Raw genomic sequence first — 22,238 nt, forward strand, 5'->3', positions numbered from 1 at the left:
CCACGACTTATATCAAAGGTCGTGGTATGTGCTGTCCTGTGTGAGATTGTACATATAAAAGATCCCTTACTACTAATGGAAAAATGTGTCTGCTTTCGTCTCTAAGACCTATATGTCAAAATTACCAAATGTTTGACATCCAATTATTACTATATTAATATACTCTAGTGAAATTGTTAAAAAAAAAAACATTCTCTTTAAAGTATTCATTCATTCAAGCAATCATTCATTCAATCAGTCAATCAGTCATTCTTTTTACTTCTTCGTCTGTGTGTGTCTGCAGGAGATCTTGATGGGAGAGACGAGGAGGACGATGGGCGAGGTCCGCGGTTGGACGAGACCACGACAGGTGTCCAGATGAAGATCTACTCCATCCACCCGAAGTAGGTCCACATACACGTAAACTGACTCCATGATCATAGCTTGTAAAGTAGGTCCACATACACGTAAACTGACTCCATGATCACAGCTTGTAAAGTAGGTCCACATACACGTGAACTGACTCCATGGTCACAGCTTTTAAAGTAGGTCCACATACACGTAAACTGACTCCATGATCACAGCTTTTAAAGTAGGTCCACATACACGTAAACTGACTCTATGATCACAGCTTGTAAAGTAGGTCCACATACATGTAAACTGACTCATGATCACAGCTTGTAAAGTAGATCCAGATACACGTAAACTGACTCCATGATCACAGCTTGTAAAGTAGGTCCACATACATGTAAACTGACTCCATGATCACAGCTTGTAAAGTAGATCCAGATACACGTAAACTGACTCTATGATCACAGCTTGTAAAGTAGGTCCACATACACGTGAACTGACTCCATGGTCACAGCTTGTAAAGTAGGTCCACATACATGTAAACTGACTCTATGATCACAGCTTGTAAAGTAGGTCCACATACACGTGAACTGACTCCATGGTCACAGCTTGTAAAGTAGGTCCACATACACGTGAACTGACTCCATGGTCACAGCTTGTAAAGTAGGTCCACATACACGTAAACTGACTCCATGGTCACAGCTTGTAAAGTAGGTCCACATACACGTAAACTGACTCCATGGTCACAGCTTTTAAAGTAGGTCCACATACACGTGAACTGACTCCATGGTCACAGCTTTTAAAGTAGGTCCACATACACCATGATCACAGCTTGTAAAGTAGGTCCACATACACGTAAACTGACTCCATGGTCACAGCTTGTAAAGTAGGTCCACATACACGTAAACTGACTCCATGATCACAGCTTGTAAAGTAGGTCCACATACACGTAAACTGACTCCTTGATCACAGCTTGTAAAGTAGATCCAGATACACGTGAACTGACTCCATGATCACAGCTTGTAAAGTAGGTCCAGATACACGTGAACTGACTCCATGGTCACAGCTTGTAAAGTAGATCCAGATACACGTGAACTGACTCCATGGTCACAGCTTGTAAAGTAGATCCAGATACACGTGAACTGACTCATGATCACAGCTTGTAAAGTAGATCCACATACACGTGAACTGACTCCATGGTCACAGCTTGTAAAGTAGGTCCACATACACATGAACTGACTCCATGGTCACAGCTTGTAAAGTAGGTCCACATACACGTGAACTGACTCCATGGTCACAGCTTTTAAAGTAGGTCCACATACACGTGAACTGACTCCATGGTCACAGCTTTTAAAGTAGGTCCACATACACCATGATCACAGCTTGTAAAGTAGGTCCACATACACGTAAACTGACTCCATGGTCACAGCTTGTAAAGTAGGTCCACATACACATAAACTGACTCATGATCACAGCTTGTAAAGTAGATCCAGATACATGTAAACTGACTCCATGATCACAGCTTGTAAAGTAGATCCACATACACGTAAACTGACTCCATGGTCACAGCTTGTAAAGTAGGTCCACATACACGTAAACTGACTCATGATCACAGCTTGTAAAGTAGATCCAGATACATGTAAACTGACTCCATGATCACAGCTTGTAAAGTAGATCCACATACACGTAAACTGACTCCATGGTCACAGCTTGTAAAGTAGGTCCACATACACGTGAACTGACTCATGATCACAGCTTGTAAAGTAGATCCAGATACACGTAAACTGACTCCATGATCACAGCTTGTGAAGTAGGTCCATATCCACGTAAACTGACTCCATGATCACAGCTTGTAAAGTAGGTCCACATACACGTAAACTGACTCCATGGTCACAGCTTGTAAAGTAGGTCCACATACACGTAAACTGACTCATGATCACAGCTTGTAAAGTAGATCCAGATACATGTAAACTGACTCCATGATCACAGCTTGTAAAGTAGATCCACATACACGTAAACTGACTCCATGGTCACAGCTTGTAAAGTAGGTCCACATACACGTAAACTGACTCATGATCACAGCTTGTAAAGTAGGTCCATATCCACGTAAACTGACTCCATGATCACAGCTTGTAAAGTAGGTCCACATACACGTAAACTGACTCCATGGTCACAGCTTGTAAAGTAGGTCCACATACACGTGAACTGACTCATGATCACAGCTTGTAAAGTAGATCCAGATACACGTAAACTGACTCCATGATCACAGCTTGTGAAGTAGGTCCATATCCACGTAAACTGACTCCATGATCACAGCTTGTAAAGTAGGTCCACATACACGTAAACTGACTCCATGGTCACAGCTTGTAAAGTAGGTCCACATACACGTGAACTGACTCATGATCACAGCTTGTAAAGTAGATCCAGATACACGTAAACTGACTCCATGATCACAGCTTGTGAAGTAGGTCCATATCCACGTAAACTGACTCCATGATCACAGCTTGTAAAGTAGGTCCACATACACGTAAACTGACTCCATGGTCACAGCTTGTAAAGTAGGTCCACATACACCATGATGACAGCTTGTAAAGTAGGTCCACATACACGTAAACTGACTCCATGGTCACAGCTTGTAAAGTAGATCCAGATACACGCAATAATTCTCTGCTCACAGCTTGTAGAGAGAGGAAAGGAACATTTAATGATGAAACAAGACATATTTTTAATCAGCTGCAGGTCTAGCATCTGAGTGTGCAGAACATTTTACCAGATTATCTATTAAACTTAAAAAATAACAGGAACTCGACATTATTTTCCAGCAAAATGTCAATCATATAAGATTATTTGACCACATCAAAATAAAATTTGTTAGTTGTGTTTAACATTCGCATTTGTTAAGTGGCAGAGCTAGCCCTGAGCTGTTAATTGTCTGACATACTCATCGCAATATTTGGTCTAGAGTTTTAAAAGTTAATAAAAGTTAAAATTTATATATTTTCAGCTATTCTAGCTTGTTTGCCATTAATTGTGGTGTTGTGCATTACGATATTTATGTCATCTTATTATCTTGCAGAGCTCTTCAGGAGTTGTTGATCCGATACAAACCTGAATCTTCTGTCGCTCCATCTACACCTTCTGTGGGATCAGTGTCGCAAGATGATATAGGTATGTATGTGTATATATGTATGTATTGATGTAAGTGCATGTGTGTGAGTATGTGCACATGTGTTATTGCATTGTGCAAAATGGGGTGATGGAAATTTATATAATTTAATATTTTTTATTGGGGGGGAGGGCATTAGTTTTTTTTATAGCAATGGATAAAAGAATGCAGTGTCAAACAAATTTAACAAAGTGGATTGTTTTATGGGTTTTTTACTGTACAGTACATTACATTTCAGCCATCATTGTTGACAGGTCTCAGAAGTCTGTTGTTACATCTGTGTATACTGTGTGTAATAATCAAAACATGTTTTAAAAAGAAATAATTGTGTTTCAGGTCTTCGTGACACACTGTCCGACATCAGTATTAGTATAGATGGCCACACGCAGGACGGCGACGCTGGAAACGTTTCCTCCATCCCAAATGACATCACCAACACCATCTTGCTCACGCCTGACGCCTTCACCACGCCCAGTCCAAGGTGCACTTCCATCCATGGCTAACCTATTGCGGAGGGGGTGGGGGGGGGCGACATTTTGTCCTCAAAATAGTTCACTTCCATTGATGACTAACGTATATATGGCAACATTTTGTTTTCAAAATTAGTTTCATGGTTAAACTCTCAGGTGTGATGAGTCATAGGATAGATTGTTCTCAGTGGATTCTGCATTTACTCCTCTTTCAACCTGTGCCCCTTGACTAGTACTTCAGAGGTTGTTATGTACTGCCCTGCTTATGGGAAAATGCATATAAAAGATACCTTGTTGCTTTATTGATAAAGAGTAGCCTATTTAGTGGCAGCAGGTTTCCTCTTGTTTTCTTTTCATCAAATGTTGAAATAATACTAAATTATATTAAACACCAAATAGGGATAGTTTAAAATATGCTTGGGTGTTGTTGCACACACTTTTTTTCTCCATTCCTCGCACCCTCCTTACACCATGGATACTAGTTCTCAAACTGTATTTGCCTTTGTTATTGTTAAGGGTGGGACGTAACCCAGTGGTAAAGCCCTTGCTTGATGCGCGGTCTGTCTGAGATCGATCCCCGTTGGTGGGCCCATTGGGCTATTTCTCGTTCCAGCCAGTGCACCACGACTGGTATATTAAAGGCTGTGGTATGTACTACCCTGTCTGGGATGGTGCATATAAAAGATCCCTTGCTGCTAGAGTAGCCCATGAAATGGCGACAGTGGGTTTCCTCTCTCAATCTGTGTGGTCCATAACCATATGTCTGAAGCCATATAACCGTAATAAAATGTGTTGAGTGTGTTGTTAAATAAAAAAATTCTTTCTTTCTTTCTTTGTTCTTGTTGTACAGTAAAGCGTCTGCGCAGAACTCTCTGATGGACATGCGTACGAGCGGGTCCAGCACAAGCAGCTTCACACACGTGACCGCGATGAACGACGATCTGTACACCCCGCGCAGCTCGTTTGTGGGTGATCACTCAATCCTGTCCCCCAAGGATCACTCCATCTTGTCGCCGTCCAGCTCCGTGACACAGACCCCGTCGTCGGCCAAAGTCCTCGATACAAGTCGCAGTCAGGAGCTGACGCCCAGCAACATTCCCTTGCCGCCCATAGACTCGGTGGAGGAGGAGGAGCTGACCACACCCAAGTCGACACCGAAGGACTTCGACGATAGCACAACGCCGAACAGATTGATCACAGAAACCGTCAATGATATTTTTGCAAATAAGGTAATTTTAAAATTTGCTAAAGTTTAATGATATTGAGTAGATTGATAAGTCAAATTGGTGTCTGGTATATAACAACTATTTATTACCCCAGCAGGCAGTCATAATGGAAAAAATAAAAATCATAATTTCTCATGCATTCGTCTAATGAACAATACTATTGGATGATTTGACGCTTACAAACCAATGACCTTGTCGGTACTAAATATGACGTCTTCATGATTTGGCAAACACACACAATGACGTCATGTAGTTTAAAGAGTTTGCGTTTATGGCTCTCTGTTTTTGGTGTTAAATTTATAACAAAATGTCATTTTAATGCAATTCATTATAGATTTTGTATCAGAATAAAGAGAACTTTTGTTTTTGAAAATTATTTTAAATGTGATTAAATTACAAAGTTATAGCAATACTCAGAACAGTGCGTAAAGTGGTTTATATTGTTTCTATACATGTATGTGCATATGTGTGTCGAAAATAAAGGCTTTTAGAGAAAAAAATTGCTCAGGTAATAATAGAATAACAAACTCGACACCAGTTATTATCAAATTTATGTCCTTGTGAAATAATTTTCATTTGTCACTCGCTAAAGCTTGTGACAACTGAAACTTATTTCACTCAGGACATAAATTTTTATAATAACTGGTAACTCGTTTATTATCCTCTATATCATGAATTTTGTGGTTGGGTTTGGGTGTTTTTGATCATGTGATGGTGAGATGGTGAAATGTACATTATGAGTCGACATTAAAATTGTATGTAACAAAAAATTTCAAAAGGATACATTGATTAATACAAATTTTGTAGAATATCCTTTTTTACAATATTCACTGAATCAGAAAGTAACATTTATAGGATTTCTTTGTTAAAGTAAGACATGTGTTTGGTTGTTTTTTTTCATGCATGGTTAAAACGATAAGCATGTATTTATTAGTATTTACCGGCGTCGTGGCAGGCCATCGGTCTACAGGCTGGTAGGTACTGGGTTCGGATCCCAGTCGAGGCATGGGATTTTTAATCCAGATACCGACTCCAAACCCTGAGTGAGTGCTCCGCAAGGCTCAATGGGTAGGTGTAAACCACTTGCACCGACCAGTGATCCATAACTGGTTCAACAAAGGCCATGGTTTGTGCTATCCTGCCTGTGGGAAGTGCAAATAAAAGATCCCTTGCTGCTAATCGGAAGAGTAGCCCATGTAGTGGCGACAGCGGGTTTCCTCTCAAAATCTGTGTGGTCCTTAACCATATGTCTGACGCCATATAACCATAAATAAAATGTGTTGAGTGTGTCGTTAAATAAAACACTTCTTTCTTTCTTTCTTTATTAGTATTTATGATATGAATAATTATGTCCATTTCTTACAAGTCATAAATCCTTGGTCAATGAAACTTGGTTTATAGTTGCATGCATGAAATTATTAAAGACTTTAATTTTGTAACTTTTTTTAAAGCACTAGAGTACAGTAATGATGAATGTAACAAAGTATTTCTTTATTCACCAAATCAATTTATTATAGGGGAGAACATTGGATGATTGGGCTATTTCTCGTTCCAGCCAGTCCTCCACAACTGGTCTTACAAAGGCTGTTGTATGTACTATCTGTCTGTGGGATAGTGCATATAAAAGATCCCTTGTTGTTAATTCAAAAGAGTAGCCCATGAAATGGTGACAACGGGTTTCCTCTCTCAATGTCCGATGCCATATAACCGTAAATAAAATGTGTGGAGTGCATCGTTAAATAAAACATTTCCTTCCTTCCTTGTTAAAATATATGCGTGACTGTTTCAGCCGAATCTGCCCAACGTGTCTCTCGACAGTACGTCAAGTACGGGTGGTTTCGAGGTCAGCGACATGCTCATACCACAGAAAGTGCCGCGGAAGGTCAGCGAGGGGGGTGAATACGATGAGAACGATCAGGAGGTGGCCGAGGTTTTGGGTGAAAGACTGCCCCCTGGCGAGGAGAATGAAGTACTGGAGAGTTTCCAGGAGGAGGTCACTGACGACAGTGCTCCCCTGCAGCGTAGCTGGCCGGCCCCACCCGACGTCTCTGCTGACCCGCCCATTGTCGAGAGTAACGGGGATAGGTGAGGTCAATTTTATCTGGTGGCCCAAATACAAATTAAACTTTAATTTGGCAGATGTAATTCATTTTTAATTTGCCAAAAAGCAAATTTATAAACCATCTGCGACAAAACTTTGTGATCAAATTCACCAAATTGCTAATAATTTCTGGGTATCTTTAACTAAAACTGTGCATGAGATTTGTAAATGTATCATTTGCAGTAGTGGCTCAACAAGCATAAACAGATTAGTCACACACACATTTTGCTGTTCTGTTTTTTTATTTCAAGTTTCATGACAAGATTTGGTTTATTATTCAGTTGGAAAATATTTGCATCATGTATAATTCTACCCTTGTGTTAAATAAATATGTCAAGAACATTATATTTATTTGTATGGTATTACAAGCTTCCAAGGGGCGGGAGTTAGCCCAATGGTGAAGCACTCGCTCGATGTGTGGTCAGTCTGGGATTGATCCCCGTCGGTGGGCACATTAGTCTATTTCTCGTCCCAGCCAGTGCACCACAACTGGTATATCAAAAGTTGTGGTGTGTACTATCCTGTCTGTGGGATGGTGCATATAAAAGATACCTTGCTACTAATAGAAAAATGTAGCGGGTTTCCTCTAAGACTATATGTAAAAATTACCAAATGTTTGACATTCAATAGCCGATGATTAATAAATCATTGTGCTCCAGTGTTGTCATTAAACAAAACAAACTTTTTACAAGCATGCAGGGAATATTTTGTTCAGTATTAGCTATGCAGGATTCAGAGAATAACACCTTCCTAAAACCATTCTAGTAGATGCCAGTCAATTTTCAAATCGATTACATGTGTGACTAATCAAAATTTCCCCTGGCTTAGTGCTGTGTTTATGTTCCAGTTCAAACATTAGTATTAATTGCATGTTTCAGTTGTACTGATGACGTGAATAAAGCCGATGATGGGGAACAGGACGAGGAAGATGATGAGCCACAGATTGAGGAGGAAATCGAGGCTGTTGATGATGAGGAAGAAAACGGGTATAAATAATGTGTGATAATTGAACAAGTATCTTTAGCATTGCTGCAGAATCACTCGCCAGTTTTCCCCAACTCGTGAAGAAGGTGCCAGCCGAGTCATAAATAGTGACAAAAATAAAAATTAATATCAAACATTAAATGTGGATTCATTTAGTATACGACATACAAATACACATGAAACTATCTATAGTCCTTCCTATCTGAGAATATCGTGGGGGTTTTTTGCTTTGGTATGTACCACAACTTATTTATTTATTAGCCGATTGTTTTCTAAATTGCACATAAAAATAGTGGGGTTTTTTGTTATTTCCAAACACTTTACTTTTATTCTTACAGCAGATTATACTGAAATTATTTACAAAAAATAATGTTCGTGCAGGATGGGAAGAACTAAATTGATAATGACCATTAATCTTTATTTCACTTAAATGTTCTCATTCTATTCCCTGCCTTGGTGGTGTTTGGTTTGCAAGGAGTAATACTTGATATTGAGTCAGACATACTGAAAAGATAAATTTAAACTGCCAGACTTTAAAGTCAATGGTGTGTCTTAACTTTCAAACAAAATTAAAAGAGCCATGTACATTGTATATAGAAATGTTTTTAACATAAATATCATTGTTTATCCATAATATTTATTTAGGTTTTTTGTGTTTTCCTTTTAGAATACTGTACTAATTTCCAGATTATCATCAGAGAAATGAAAACAAAACTTATTCAAAATGCCTGCTATGGTTGCTGTACTTGTACTTGTTGCTAAATTTGATTCTAATGTATTGTATTATCCAGTGAAAAGGATGACTTTTGTTTGAGTATGTACCCAGATTAAATAATGTTGTTTTGTAGATACTCGTCACCATCGGTTCAGCTTACCAAAGAGTCCATGGACAGGGAGACGGTGGTTAAGGTAAGTTACAGGAGCTGTTCTAGTAATGGGTTAGAATTGGTAAAACAAATTGTTGGTGGCCCTTATTAAATTTATCAATCTTTTAAATGTTACATCAAGCATTTTGCCGTATACAATATGTTTCCTATTGGAAAGATACGTGATGTGTGCATCTAATGGGTTGTTGGGGCGAGACATAGCCCAGTGTTAAAGTGTTCACTTGATGCGCGATCGGTCTAGGATCGATTCGAGTCGCTGGACCCATTGAGCTATTTCTCGTTCCAGCCAGTGCTCCACAACTGGTGTAACAAAGGCTGTGGTATGTACTATCCTGTCTGTGGGATGGTGCATATAAAAGATCCCTTGCTGCTAATTGAAAAGAGTAGCCCATGAAGTGGCGACAGTGTTAACGTTCCACTTGGGATGTATCACTTTGATTTGTACCAAGATAATTTTAACCATATGAGTAATAAAACCTTATATTAAAACCAAATAGCCATAGTTTACCAATATGTTCTGTTGTCATTAAACAAACATTCCTTTTCTCTCCCGTGCTGCCAGCTGCTGACTCAGATGGAGGTGATGACATCGACGCTGCAGGCCCAGCAGTCTCAGCTGTGTGTGTTGCAGCAGCAGATCGCCCAGCACCAGGAGGAGAGTGGACACCACCACCAGCATATGATCGAGCACTGGCGGCTACACCAGCTCGCGGTCCACTCGCAGCCGCTAGGCCTTGCAGAACACTTCCAGAACACGGAGGAGGCGATCGGGTCACGCATTGACAGAGTGCTACAAGAAAATATCCTTTTTGATGTGTGTTAAGAATAAAATTGTTCATAACCTGAAAATGTGCTAGTTAAGGAATATTGAAGACAATGGTGATGTTGGAAGATGTGGATAGTTACAGATAATTATTTTCATATTGAACAGTGTAGTGTTAATCTTAGATGGGGGAAATGTCCACAGTTCATGAAGTCATCTTATTACCCTTTGATGTTAAATTATGGTAAAATATTTTTTCACTGGGCTCCGTCTGTAAAAATAATACCGTTTCAATTCAGATTTAACGCACAGTCACAGCTGGATAATTTTGACAGCATTTTAAATCATTTCTTTTGCTTTCCTTAACATGGTCACCTAAAACATTGCAAGAAGGTTTGTCCCACATGGAACAGAAACAGCGAGTTGATGAGGAGCGTCTACACACCAGCATTGCCCAGTCTATACAACTTTCAGTGTCCCAGAATCTGGAACGCACCGTTCAGGAGGAAATCAAACGGACAGTCGGTCCATGTAAGTATGCACATCACACAAATTAATTTTTAATTTTTTAATTTTAATTTTTATTTATTTAATTGTTTTGGTAAAGGTTCATTGAGAGGGTTCTTGTTTTAAAAGCCTTTCATCAGGTGAGAAGGTAATCAGTATGAGTTGTGGTAGGTAGTATTATAATGGTAAAGCATGAATAAACTTGAGCACATCATAGTTATTGTTTGTGGTAATGAGTTGCACAAAACGAAATGGGTGGTAAACATTTTGTTTGTGGGGTGGAGGTGCATAACCTATAATGGTGTAATTCTCAGACATAATATGTGCTTATAGTTTGAGTTTACATTAAAAGTTATTTCACCCAATGGGTGTCGATTTTAATCCTTTATTTACTGGTAACTTGGTGAAGTTTGTGATTCTTAAGGCGACACCACACAATGTGAGTTCCTTGTACGAGAATGGCCGATTGCATAGCGAAATTGTAATGTTGTCTTATCACAATCAGCTATTCTCACGAGGCACTCGTATTATGTGACATCACCTTTAGTCTCAAACTGTTGAAGAAGAAACCACACTTTAGCTATAAACATTGAAGAACATGATGTACACATTACACTATTTGATTTATCAGGTATTACGAAGACGATGGAACCGCTGAGAGAACAACTTCATCAGGATCTGGCCCAGAAACTTACAGCCACCGATTCCTTGCTCAAAGACAATATTGGAAAGATGGTGCGATCTCGAGTAAGAAGAGTTCCTTGACTACACTTATATTTGTTTATTCACTTAATTACATTGCTGTGATTATTGTTTGACATGTAATCTATAAGATTTGCTTCACATTGCATTTATTTATTTATGTTATAGTCTACCTTTGTTGAACGTTGTGATATTTTTTTTAATAACCTGAAATGAAAGATATTTTGAATTTGTCAACAGTTGATTAAGTGGTTTTGATTTCCATCTGAACTCGCCACCTTCAAGTCATTTTGTTTTCAAAATGCTTGGATAGATTTGACTTGATTGTTTTTTCATACATTCCTTGCATGGCTACAGCCAAATGTTGGGTTTTGGTTGTATTGATTAATATTAACTGATTTTGATGGTTTTTGATTGCCAGTAATATGTTTATTTGTTAAGTGAATTTGATGGTGTCTGATTGCTAGTAATTTATTTGTTAACAGCAGAATTGAAAAATGCTCAAATTTAACTGTAGACTCCATGTCAGAATTCTCAAATGTTTGACATCCAATAACTGATGATTAAGAAATCAATATGCTCTACTGGTGTCGTTAAACAAAACAAACTTTTAACTTTGTTCTTTAATGAAAAGCTCACAAAAACTCTAAGATTGTGCAAAGTTTTCAGCTATTATTTGGTGTCTTATCGTGTTCATCTCTATACCAGAATACCTTTGGATGCAACCAATTATATATTTTCTGTTGCAGCAAACCGTAGAAGCAATCGCGAATGCGGCCGGTAACATGATCCAGGCGCCAATCCAAGCAGCGTATCGGGAGAGTTTCCAGAACCTGGTGGTGCCGTCGTTTGAACGAGCCACACAGACCATGTTCCAACAAGTGAACGAAGCTTTCCAGCGTGGAACTGCTGAATGTATGAATGCTTTCAATAACTGTTGCTGTGACACATTACAGGCTTTAAGCTGGGCCCAAAACATTATTGGCAATTTGATCAGAAGATCTAGAGCCAAATTAAAGTTTCAAGTATCAAAAAGGCAAAAATTGTGGTACATCTACAAAGGACAAATGATTTTCTATTTTGAAAGGTTTTTTTTGGTGAATTGGTAATAAAATATATATGCCATATTTAAGTTTATTTGACAAACGACAGCTTAAGACCTGTATTGAATCTTATAGTGCTAATGACCTGAGGAGTCGAGCATTGCAGGGTCATAAATCTAGTATCATTAGTAATTTTTAATTTTCATGAATTTTTTACTTAATATTTCAAGAGTTTTGATGTTTGAAATTTGCTACAAGAATACTTTGGGGAAACGTTTTGCTTTTTTATCCCTTTATTTATTTTATTTTTTGCATTTGAATTTAGAAAATTAAAAATAAATAATTGCAGAGAAAAGCTGCCCAGCTCAAGAATGTATGTTTAAATTTTAACTGATGCCGACATTAATTTATTAATCCTTGTATTTCGAAAATGCTATAACCGAAAACAAAAACCTCTGAAAATGTTTAGGAGGGTACTGCTTCTCATCTTGACCCCCGCCCCTGCCTTACAAATTGTACATCTCAAAATGTAGAGAGGTTTTTCAGACTTAAATATCCAGTATTTTATATTATTACTGACTTGAGATTTCTACTTTGCGTTTTCAGATACCACTCAACTTGAAGCCCATTTAGAGCACACCCGTCAGCGGCAGCAAGAGGCCCGGGACCCGGTCATTAAAGAGCTGCAGTCATTGGTCGAGAGCTTTAGGTCGTCGTCGGAACAGATCAAACACGATGTCATAACCACCATTCAGAATGACTTGGCTTCCATGCTGCAGCACACACTGGCTAAGTGAGTTGTTAATGTTTTAGAATTAGCAGGCCCTTCAGGTTTATGTAGCCATTGTCAGCAACTGGGGTTTAGGAGGGGGGACTGGTGTTGTTTATATATTACTTACCAAGTTCATATTTTGTGGGAGCCTGTAATAGCTCCAAATAAATTTGATGCACAACGAAAAAGATGCAAATCTCTCAAACTAGTGTCAGTAAATTTAATGCAGCCTGTTTGATGCAGAAATGAAAGTTTTCAGGATTTTTAATCATCTGCACAGTGTTTTCAGGTTTACCGCTGTGTTTCCAAACATTTCTATATTCTCCATCCAAAACTTAAATACGGTAACGGCCGATGCTTTGCATGCATTTTCGAATTTAGACCATTGTGCAACACTAATCCTAGGGTCAATCTCTGTAGCTGACCATCGATTTTAAAATTTCAGGATTTTTTGTTTTTTGTTTTTACGTAACCTCCTTTCATCTTTGCTGCTATTGTTTCAGTCTGCAAGAGAAGACGTTGAGCCACGTGCGTGCCGTGGTGAAGGAGGAGGTGGGCGTGGCAGTGAGGGAGCATAGCGTCAACATCAGTGACCAGTTCATGAACTATGTCCGGTCCGGCGCGGCCACGCCCGTCCACATCGCCACAGAGATCAACCCTGTCCAGTCGATCAAGACATCCATCCTTAGTCTTGTACGCATGGGCAGTATCAATGAAGCATTCCAGCAGGTGAGTAAATTATCTGAGAATTGTGATTCTCAGTTTCGTTGGCATGGTCATTATCAACGAAGCATTCCATCAAGTGATTCTCATAGGCACGGGCGGTGTCAATGAAGTAGTCCAACTGGTGAGTAAACTATATGAGAATTGTGATTCTCAGTCTCATAGGCATGGGCAATGAACAAAGCATTCCAGCAGGTGAGTAAATCTCTGGGAAATTGTGGTTCTTAGTCTAGTACACATGGGCAGTGTGAACGAAGCATTCCACAACAGGTGAGTAAATCTCTGGGAAATTGTGGTTCTTAGTCTAGTACACATGGGCAGTGTGAACGAAGCATTCCAACAGGTGAGTAAATCTCTGGGGAATTGTGGTTCTCAGTCTAGTACACATGGGCAGTGTGAACGAAGCATTCCACAACAGGTGAGTAAATCTCTGGGGAATTGTGGTTCTCAGTCTAGTACACATGGGCAGTGTGAACGAAGCATTCCAACAGGTGAGTAAATCTCTGGGGAATAGTATCTTTTTTTTATTTCCAAAACACTTAACTTTTCTTATGTCATATCAAACTAAAATTATTTACAAACATTTTTTTCCATCAAACTCTTGATGGGCTTATTATGTACCGTACCAGTATTTTATTTCTAGTTATTTTATTAATCTTTCTGAGCATTATTGCATTTATTTTTTTAACGTATTGACTGTTTTGTATTTTTAAAATGAAAGTTTTAAAAATGTTTCCAGTCATGTTTAAATCTAAACCCTGTGCATATTTTTAATTTGGAGAAATAAAAACTTCCAATTGTTTGTTTTTTTGGTATTTTTTTTATGGGTGGTACATTAACTAAAAATATTTTAAGCTAAATAATATACATATATATTTTTTCAATTGCAGGCCCTGTCCGCATCGAATCTCGACGTGGTTATGTTTGTGTGTGAGACGGTAAACCCTAGCGATGTGTTCGGGACGTCTCCGTGTCCACTCGCCCAGCCCGTTCTCCTCTCACTCATCAGTCAGCTGTCAGCAGACTTCTCATCACACATCGAACTCAAAGTCAAGTGAGTCAGCTCCATTCATTTCTCTTATTGGTATCTTGTTATATAAATGTGTATGTGTGTGTGTGTATATATATATATATATATATATATATATATATATATATATATATATATATATAATTTGTTTACTAAATGGACAACAGGGTTTATATGTTAAGAAAGGTTTCAACTGGTCTGGGGAACTAATGGCCTACAAATGTTTGTAATCCTCATGAAAAATCAGCAGCAGCCTCTCGCTCCTCCTTTATTGGATATTTAGTAAATGTACAATGAATAGAAATTAACAAGCATTAATTATTCTATTGTCCTTTGGAACTAATAGCTTAGAAAAGTTATTAATCCTTATGAAATATCATTATCATCTACGTACCCACCTCCTCTCCTTTTTTGGTTGTAGTCCTATAACTGACTTGTATGTAATATCAGTACCATGCCGGCGCATCACTGGACTATTGAAATAAGGGGAAGTGCCATTGGTGAGAGACCAGGTTAAATATTCAGACAGAGAAAACGATTCAGATTTTCTAGTCATCTATTCCTGTACAACATTAGACATCTCTGAACTTGTATTTGCTTAGCATTATTTAGTGATGCAAAGATAGTATTATTGAATTGTTTATTATTGAGAAATTAAATGTTTTCGTTTATTTACTTGGTGGTTTAATTTATTATTTTTATTTTTTTTGGTTCATAAAATTCAAATAGTCTTCTATTGTTTTTTTCAGATACCTCGAGGAAGCCATTTTAAATCTGGACACGTTGAACCCAGTCACGCTGGAACATATGACCGTCGTTCTGTCGAATATGTGCCAAAAACTGAAGCTGTTTGTTTCTCAGCACCCCAACGACAAGATGACGCGCAATGTTAAAATGTTGATCATGGCTACCCAGTCTCTGCTCACCTGAGTGAGACGGAAGTATCCCGTGAACAATCCTGTCTGTGATATTTCTGACAATGTCTCCAACATGGCTTCACCCGATGCCAGCACCTTGAGCAGACGGTTAACAGTATCTAGCTTGTGAATGAATGAATTAATAGATAAAAAATCTCCAGATCCGAGTTACGGATTAACGGGACGTGCTGGTGAGCACCGAACTGCAAGATTAGCAGAGTTTCTAGTGACGATTCAGTAAAGAATTACCTAACCAACCTAATTTCCACAAATTTCTGTAAGAGAAAGACAATAGATTTCACTGTTATAGCAGTGAAAATGTTACACAGTACTTGGTGTGATTTGTTTTTTTTAAAAGCTGGGATTGAAAACAATAAAACCCAGGTGATGATGACTTTTAAACAAAGGAAAGCACAGATCTTTGTAGGAGATGATGAAAAAAACAACATGCAACAATTGTTTGCTTGATTGGATTTTGAGATATATTTTTTAATTGCTGTTTATTGCCAGGAACTAATATTTGAAGTAATAGATATTTGAATTGTGGCAATTTTAATACATACATGATCAAAATGAAAGAAAAAAACTTGTTGTTTTATTGGTTCATCTGGATGTCTAATTTCATATGAGCAGCAGCAGCTTCCTGGGGTTTTTTTGTCATGGGTTTTAGTTCATTTCATTTTCTGTTTATTTATTATTTTAAAAACGTTTGTGTGTGTGCCTGATGTATGTGCTTGCATGCATGTTTTTGTCTAAAAATGATAGTTCCACCTGGCATCAGATTTCCGGGGAGGGGGCCCATGCCCCAGCCCCTAGCAGCTCTGGCACTTTGGGCCGTAGATTACGCGCGCGCCCCCTGCTATACATTTCTGCGTACGGGCCTGCAGCCCATGACCGTATCCTCTCGGCCAACCAGGTCTTCCACAAAAATGGAAGCCAAATCAACTGTAGTCGAAGCTGACCATTATATAGAAGATCCCTCGCTACTGATGGGGAAATGTAACAGGCTTTCATCAAATGGGCCATGGATAATAAATTGGTGGTGTCGTTAAAAAAAAAAAACCTTGCAAGTATGAATGGTAATGGTCAATATCGGCAATATTTATTTTCAAGACTGCCTTTTGTTATAAATGAAATACAGTAGCAGGATTGCAAGTTTGCATAAGATAAGGAATTTATTTATCTGTTTGTATATTAATCCAGGCAGTTAAACCTAAAAGGTAGCTAGGGATCTTCATTTGCAGTTACATGTGTGCAATGATGTATATAAAATATCCCTTGGTGCTAATAGAAAAAAGAAGCATATTGCCTGGCTATCTTGTGTGGTGCTTAACCGTTTTTCCGACTGTCCCATACGAGACCATATAAAACATATTTAAATGTGTTGAATGTGTTGTTAAATAAAATTTTCCTTCCTTCAGGTGCAGACATAAGTACATACCCTACACAATTCCAACTGAAAATTATACATTTCTTTCCCCACCCCCATCCCCCGAATCCCATTAAATGGAGAATTAATATATAATGGGCTTCTCCAGTTGCTGGCATCATCCAGTGTTTGTGGTACCTTGGCCTTTGGTATGGATAATGTGATGGTGGGACTACATGAAGCCATTTATGGCAAATTCATTTGTAGGATCTTGGGTTTAAAATACAGAGAAGAAAATGGCCACCATTAAATCGTCTTAATATAACCAGCGAGAGAGTGATCCATTTTGTTTTGAAAAATTGTTACGGGAGTGATGGACAAAGTACCCTAAAATGCCTTAGCCAAAAGACTTTTCAGGTAGTACTAAACCAAATAACTTTCGGCTGGGTCAAAGTTCGAGGTGCACCCAACTTTTGATAGAGAAGTGAACACCACAAGTCCTGCGATTGGTTATAAATGTGAGTGTGTTGGTTGTAAAAAGTAATAGTTTCATCTGGGTAAACAAAAATTGCAATTTTATTTCATCTAGTACCAATGTGTCAAGTAGCCTTGTGCTTGAAACATGTATGGGGTATCTGTGAAAAAAAGTACTCGAATTTTGTGCGAAACTAGGGTAGTCATAGACGCTACCCGTTATCTCAGAAACGAGCAGCTTGACCCCCATTTTTTTCTGATTCACTTTAAGTGTAAGGGGTGGTAGTATTTATATCCGTGGCGTTTATGTCGGTTGATACGTTGCAGGTAGGAGTTTTAGCCACATATGTTACTATTGTCGTCAATGGGATTTGATTTGGTAGTATACACCACACCCTTCAAGTGTGGAATTATACAAATAAAAGCCCTAGTTTAAACTAATGTGTATTCAAAATCGGTAGAACACATGGTTAATGTTTTGGTAACTTATCCAAGTGATTGATGTGTGACCACTCCACCACGGATTTAAGGACCTTGTTTCTCTAAAAATGGATAATAAATAAAAATTACATCAATTATTGGAAACCAAATCTAGCTATTGCATCACCTTAACTGAACCATGATGGAGTGAAATCAATGTCATCCCTCTCGACCATTTTATTTTTTAAATTATGGACCATGGCCATAATTCAATTATTTTTTTATAAAATATCATTAATAAATGGAGTATGGTGGTTATGAAGAGGGTTGAATAAAGTATATTTAGGGACAAATCAAATTATTTTTGTTCAGGTAATATACTACTCAAAAGAATTTAAGGGTCAGACGATATTTTCGACATTATTTTCTGAATGTCAATTATATTAGCTAGACCATAATGTCACGCATGGTATTGTTCCATTTTGACGAAAGTGGGTCTGAGCAACTCATAAATGAATTAAAATCCACTGTCATTGACACTGTCGACTAGTTCTAATGGCGAAAACATGCTTACATTTGCACGTAAATTAGGGCGAAAGCGAAAGGTCTGCTAAGTGCCCATAACTTGCTTTTTCACAAAGCGCTTCATTTGCACGCTTTGCATGTGTATTCCATGTTCCCAATGCTGAATTTCCGTATAATTGGAGCTTGGTTCGTGTACGGTGCACACTCCAAATTCGATAATGGTACGACGTCAACTGACTCGAAGATCGAGGAAGGGCTATTGCTTGGCTTCAGGATGGCAATACGCAAAGAAATGTTGCTCCGAGATTTGGTGTCAGTCAGAGTGTCGTTGGCCGACTGTGGCAACGGTACCAAGCAACGAATTCTGTTCGAAGTCGTGCACGTTCGGGAAGACCCCGAAGCACTACAAATAGAGAGGACCACTACATCACCAATATGGCTTTACGTCAACGCACAACCACTGCACGCCGATTACGTGCCAATCTGCGTGATCAAACCATACGCAATCGTCTGAGAGCCAATAATCTACGCTGCCGTCGCCAGGCTGTTCGACCACCACTCCTACCACGTCACAGAACGGCCAGACGTCACTGGTGCACACTTCATCTGTGGTGGCAACGTGTTCAGTGGGGTCGAGTGATGTTCATTGATGAGTCCAGGTTTAGTCTCCAGTTCAACGACGGTCGGGTTCGTGTCTACAGACGTCCTGGGAAGCGCTTCGCTGACGTTAACGTTAGACAACGTGGCAGCGTCATGGTGTGGGGCGGCATCTCTATCCACCACAGGACCCCCCTCTATGTGGTGGATGGCAATCTGAATGGAATCCGCTATCTGAATGAGATTATCCGGCCGTTGGTTCTCCCAGGCCTTCAGCAGATTGGCGGCGGGGCAGTTCTGCAGGATGACAATGCCAGACCCCACCGCGCCAGGGTGGTAACGGACTTTCTCAGACAACCAGGTATCGCCAGGATGGATTGGCCAGCTCTTCTTATGGCAGAGTGACGGGCCATTCCCCAAGAGTTCTTCAGACGTCTGATCAACAGCATGAGGCAACGATGTGTCGAGTGTATTGGCGTGTATTCGCGCCAGGGGTGGATTCACACACTATTAAACGAATGTTCTAATGTGTAAAATCCATGTTTGACAACCTTCAACTTTGACAGCATGTCATGTGACTTTCTTGTATACAGTGACGTTTATTTGTGTTTTTTTGTAAATATGGAACAATAAATTAAATTTTTGGTGTAGTTTACATCATCAATCTAATACACTCTGAAACTTATTTGGTTATAAATTTTTGACCCTTAAATTCTTTTGAGTAGTATACTTTGTTAGACCATTAAATAGGTCAGTGGTCTGTGACAATATGCCTTTAAGCCCTTTAACAAATAATTCGAGATGCAATAAAATGGACAATATGAACAAAAATTACAAGTAGGTGTAGTGTATGGCAATTTCGGTTGAAAACTTATTTTATTGCTTAGACAGCATCTCTCTACATCCGGTCTGTTCTCGCTTGTCCAAATGTTTAGGAACTGAAGTCTTGATGTGACCATTTGACGCACATCAGACGTTTTATTGATGTCCCCATTTGACGCACGCTAGAATGTTGACGATAGGCCCAATTGTTTAGTGTGAGTATTGATGAATCATCGGAATGTTTGACAGTTCAAAACATTTAAGATCGTGAACACTGGCACTTACTTGTCTCGGAATATTTGAAAATATTGGATTACAGAGTGTCATGCAGATTTATAGTTGATTATACAGTGGGATATAAATTTCTCATGACTAAGTGTGAAAAAAGATACCATTTTAGGCATAAGACTAACTGGTAGTCCGAAGGAAATACCATGCAGTGTTAACGGGAGTTAGTACCAGAACCGATTTGGGGTTGGGGGATTTTTTTTTTTTTTTTTTTTTTTTTTTTTTTGTTTGTTACCTGGGCGATCAGTGTTCGTCGTTGTGCGAGAACAAAATTTTGAATTTAATCATACTGACCCTCCAGGGGCCTAAAAAGCAGGGCCTAGAATGGGAAAATGAAGACACTTAAACAATTTCTGCTTCCAGAAATGCTATGACCGAATAGTATTCAAATATACTCGCCTAAACGTAGCTATAGTCAACTTTTGTACTGAAATACAAAAGCGCAATCCTCAGAGAAGCACGTGCATCATCAAGTTCTGTAACTTTGCATGCCGAACCCCCCGTTGGTGGGGCATAAAAGTCCTCATCAGCAGTGATTTAAACAGACCTCATAAAGATAGGCCTACTAGGTATATATTAATGCCAAGATTGACGTCAGCTCAACACAATAATGTCATTGGGAGATAGCAAGCAGGGGCAGCTCAACAAGCTGTGGCATAGCACTTTGGCGTCTCCGGACAGACCATCTGTGATATATGGGCACGGTACAACACCAATGACAGACCAAGGTCAGGTCGTCCCAGAGTAACCACCGCCGCTTAAGATCGATACATCTGGGTGTGTCATCTTCAAAATCGAACAACCACAGCGACACAAATCCCTGGACTACGCAGAATTTCTGACCAGACAGTTCGTAATCGGCTGAGGTACCTGCAGGAATTTTTCCTAGAAGATCAGTGCGATGTAACGTTTTGACCCCACGTCACTTAGTGGAGCGTTTGCAGTGGTGCCAGCAGAAGGTGAGATGAACACGTGCCAGGTGGACGACTGTTTTGTTCTCAGATGAGTCTCGTTTTCTCCTATCACGTGCTGATGGACGCACACGTGTCTATAGACGTCGTGGGGAACGTTATGCTCCAAACTGCGTGCAACAAGTCGACCGTTTTGGTGGTGGCATTGTCATGGTGGTACGATGGCTTTTGTGCATGTGGCAGGTGCACTGACAGGCATTAGATATCGAGACAAGATCCTCATCATCACGGCATTCCGCACATGAACATCAACGGTGGAATGTTTCAGCATGACAATGCCAGACCACATGTTGCACGTGTTAGGAGTTTCTGCAGCGCCACAATGTCCAGACATTACCTTGGCCTGCCTGTTCGCCAGATTTAAACCCAAAAGAATATCTATGGGATACACTGGACACCCCGGACACTTCCGCAACTTTTTATGGCACTAGCATGAGTGACATAACATTCCACAACGTGTTGTGCAACGTTCGATTGCTTCCATGCGTCGCCGTTGTCAAGCTGTCATCAGGGCTCGTGGTGGTCATAACCGATACTGACATTTTGCCCACCCCTATGTCACAAATATGCCTGTGTACATGTTTCAGGTGGATTCCCAGAGATACTGTTTCGGACATGTACAGAGTAATCCCCTTCCCATGGCGTCTTGATCTTTGGTTGCTTGTATCATGTCTACCAGGGTTTTTTTTATTATTAAAGTTTGAAAATCAATGTCAAGTTTTTTGGCAATTTGATATTTGTACAAAATTATTTCCTTCCTACCGGTTTAATCTGGGTATAGTATAGACTGTTCATATGTGTGCTCTACCTTGTGTAGTGACAAAAACGTTATTTTCTACATTTAATCCACCAGCTCAGTTTCGTAGATCTTTCATTCTCTATTAGTGCTGCTTATCACGAAGAGGGGCAAGACGTAGCCCAGTCGTAAAACGCTCGCTCGATTTGCGGTCGGTTTAGGATCGATCCCCGTCGGTGGGCCCATTAGGATATTTCTCATTCCAGCCAGTACACAAAGATTGTTATTTCAAAGGTCATAGTACGTGCTATCCTGTCTGTGGGATGGTGCATATAAAATATCTATTGTTATTAATGAAAAAAATTTAGCGGGTTTCCTCTCTAAGACTATATGTCAAAATTACCAAAATGTGTGA

At 39.4% G+C, this 22,238-nt stretch overlaps 1 protein-coding gene across 2 annotated transcripts in view; it reads left to right on the forward strand.

Annotated features, from left to right (window-relative positions):
- Nucleotides 1-16,199, forward strand: part of LOC121388326 (enhancer of mRNA-decapping protein 4-like) — a 32,551-nt gene extending 16,352 nt beyond the window's left edge. For both annotated transcript variants that reach the window (XM_041519623.1, XM_041519624.1), the window contains exons 14-28: nt 284-383; nt 3,407-3,498; nt 3,833-3,977; nt 4,817-5,195; nt 6,982-7,277; nt 8,172-8,279; nt 9,126-9,186; nt 9,727-9,964; nt 10,303-10,458; nt 11,066-11,181; nt 11,886-12,051; nt 12,786-12,972; nt 13,455-13,680; nt 14,565-14,728; nt 15,454-16,199. In XM_041519623.1, the coding sequence (XP_041375557.1) occupies nt 284-383; nt 3,407-3,498; nt 3,833-3,977; nt 4,817-5,195; nt 6,982-7,277; nt 8,172-8,279; nt 9,126-9,186; nt 9,727-9,964; nt 10,303-10,458; nt 11,066-11,181; nt 11,886-12,051; nt 12,786-12,972; nt 13,455-13,680; nt 14,565-14,728; nt 15,454-15,634 (2,615 nt within the window). In that variant the 3' untranslated portion in view covers nt 15,635-16,199. The remainder of the gene's footprint in view (nt 1-283; nt 384-3,406; nt 3,499-3,832; nt 3,978-4,816; nt 5,196-6,981; nt 7,278-8,171; nt 8,280-9,125; nt 9,187-9,726; nt 9,965-10,302; nt 10,459-11,065; nt 11,182-11,885; nt 12,052-12,785; nt 12,973-13,454; nt 13,681-14,564; nt 14,729-15,453) is intronic.
- Nucleotides 16,200-22,238: the final 6,039 nt, after the last annotated feature.

This window comes from Gigantopelta aegis, chromosome 14, assembly GCF_016097555.1.
Source record: "Gigantopelta aegis isolate Gae_Host chromosome 14, Gae_host_genome, whole genome shotgun sequence".
NCBI lineage: Eukaryota > Metazoa > Mollusca > Gastropoda > Neomphalida > Peltospiridae > Gigantopelta > Gigantopelta aegis.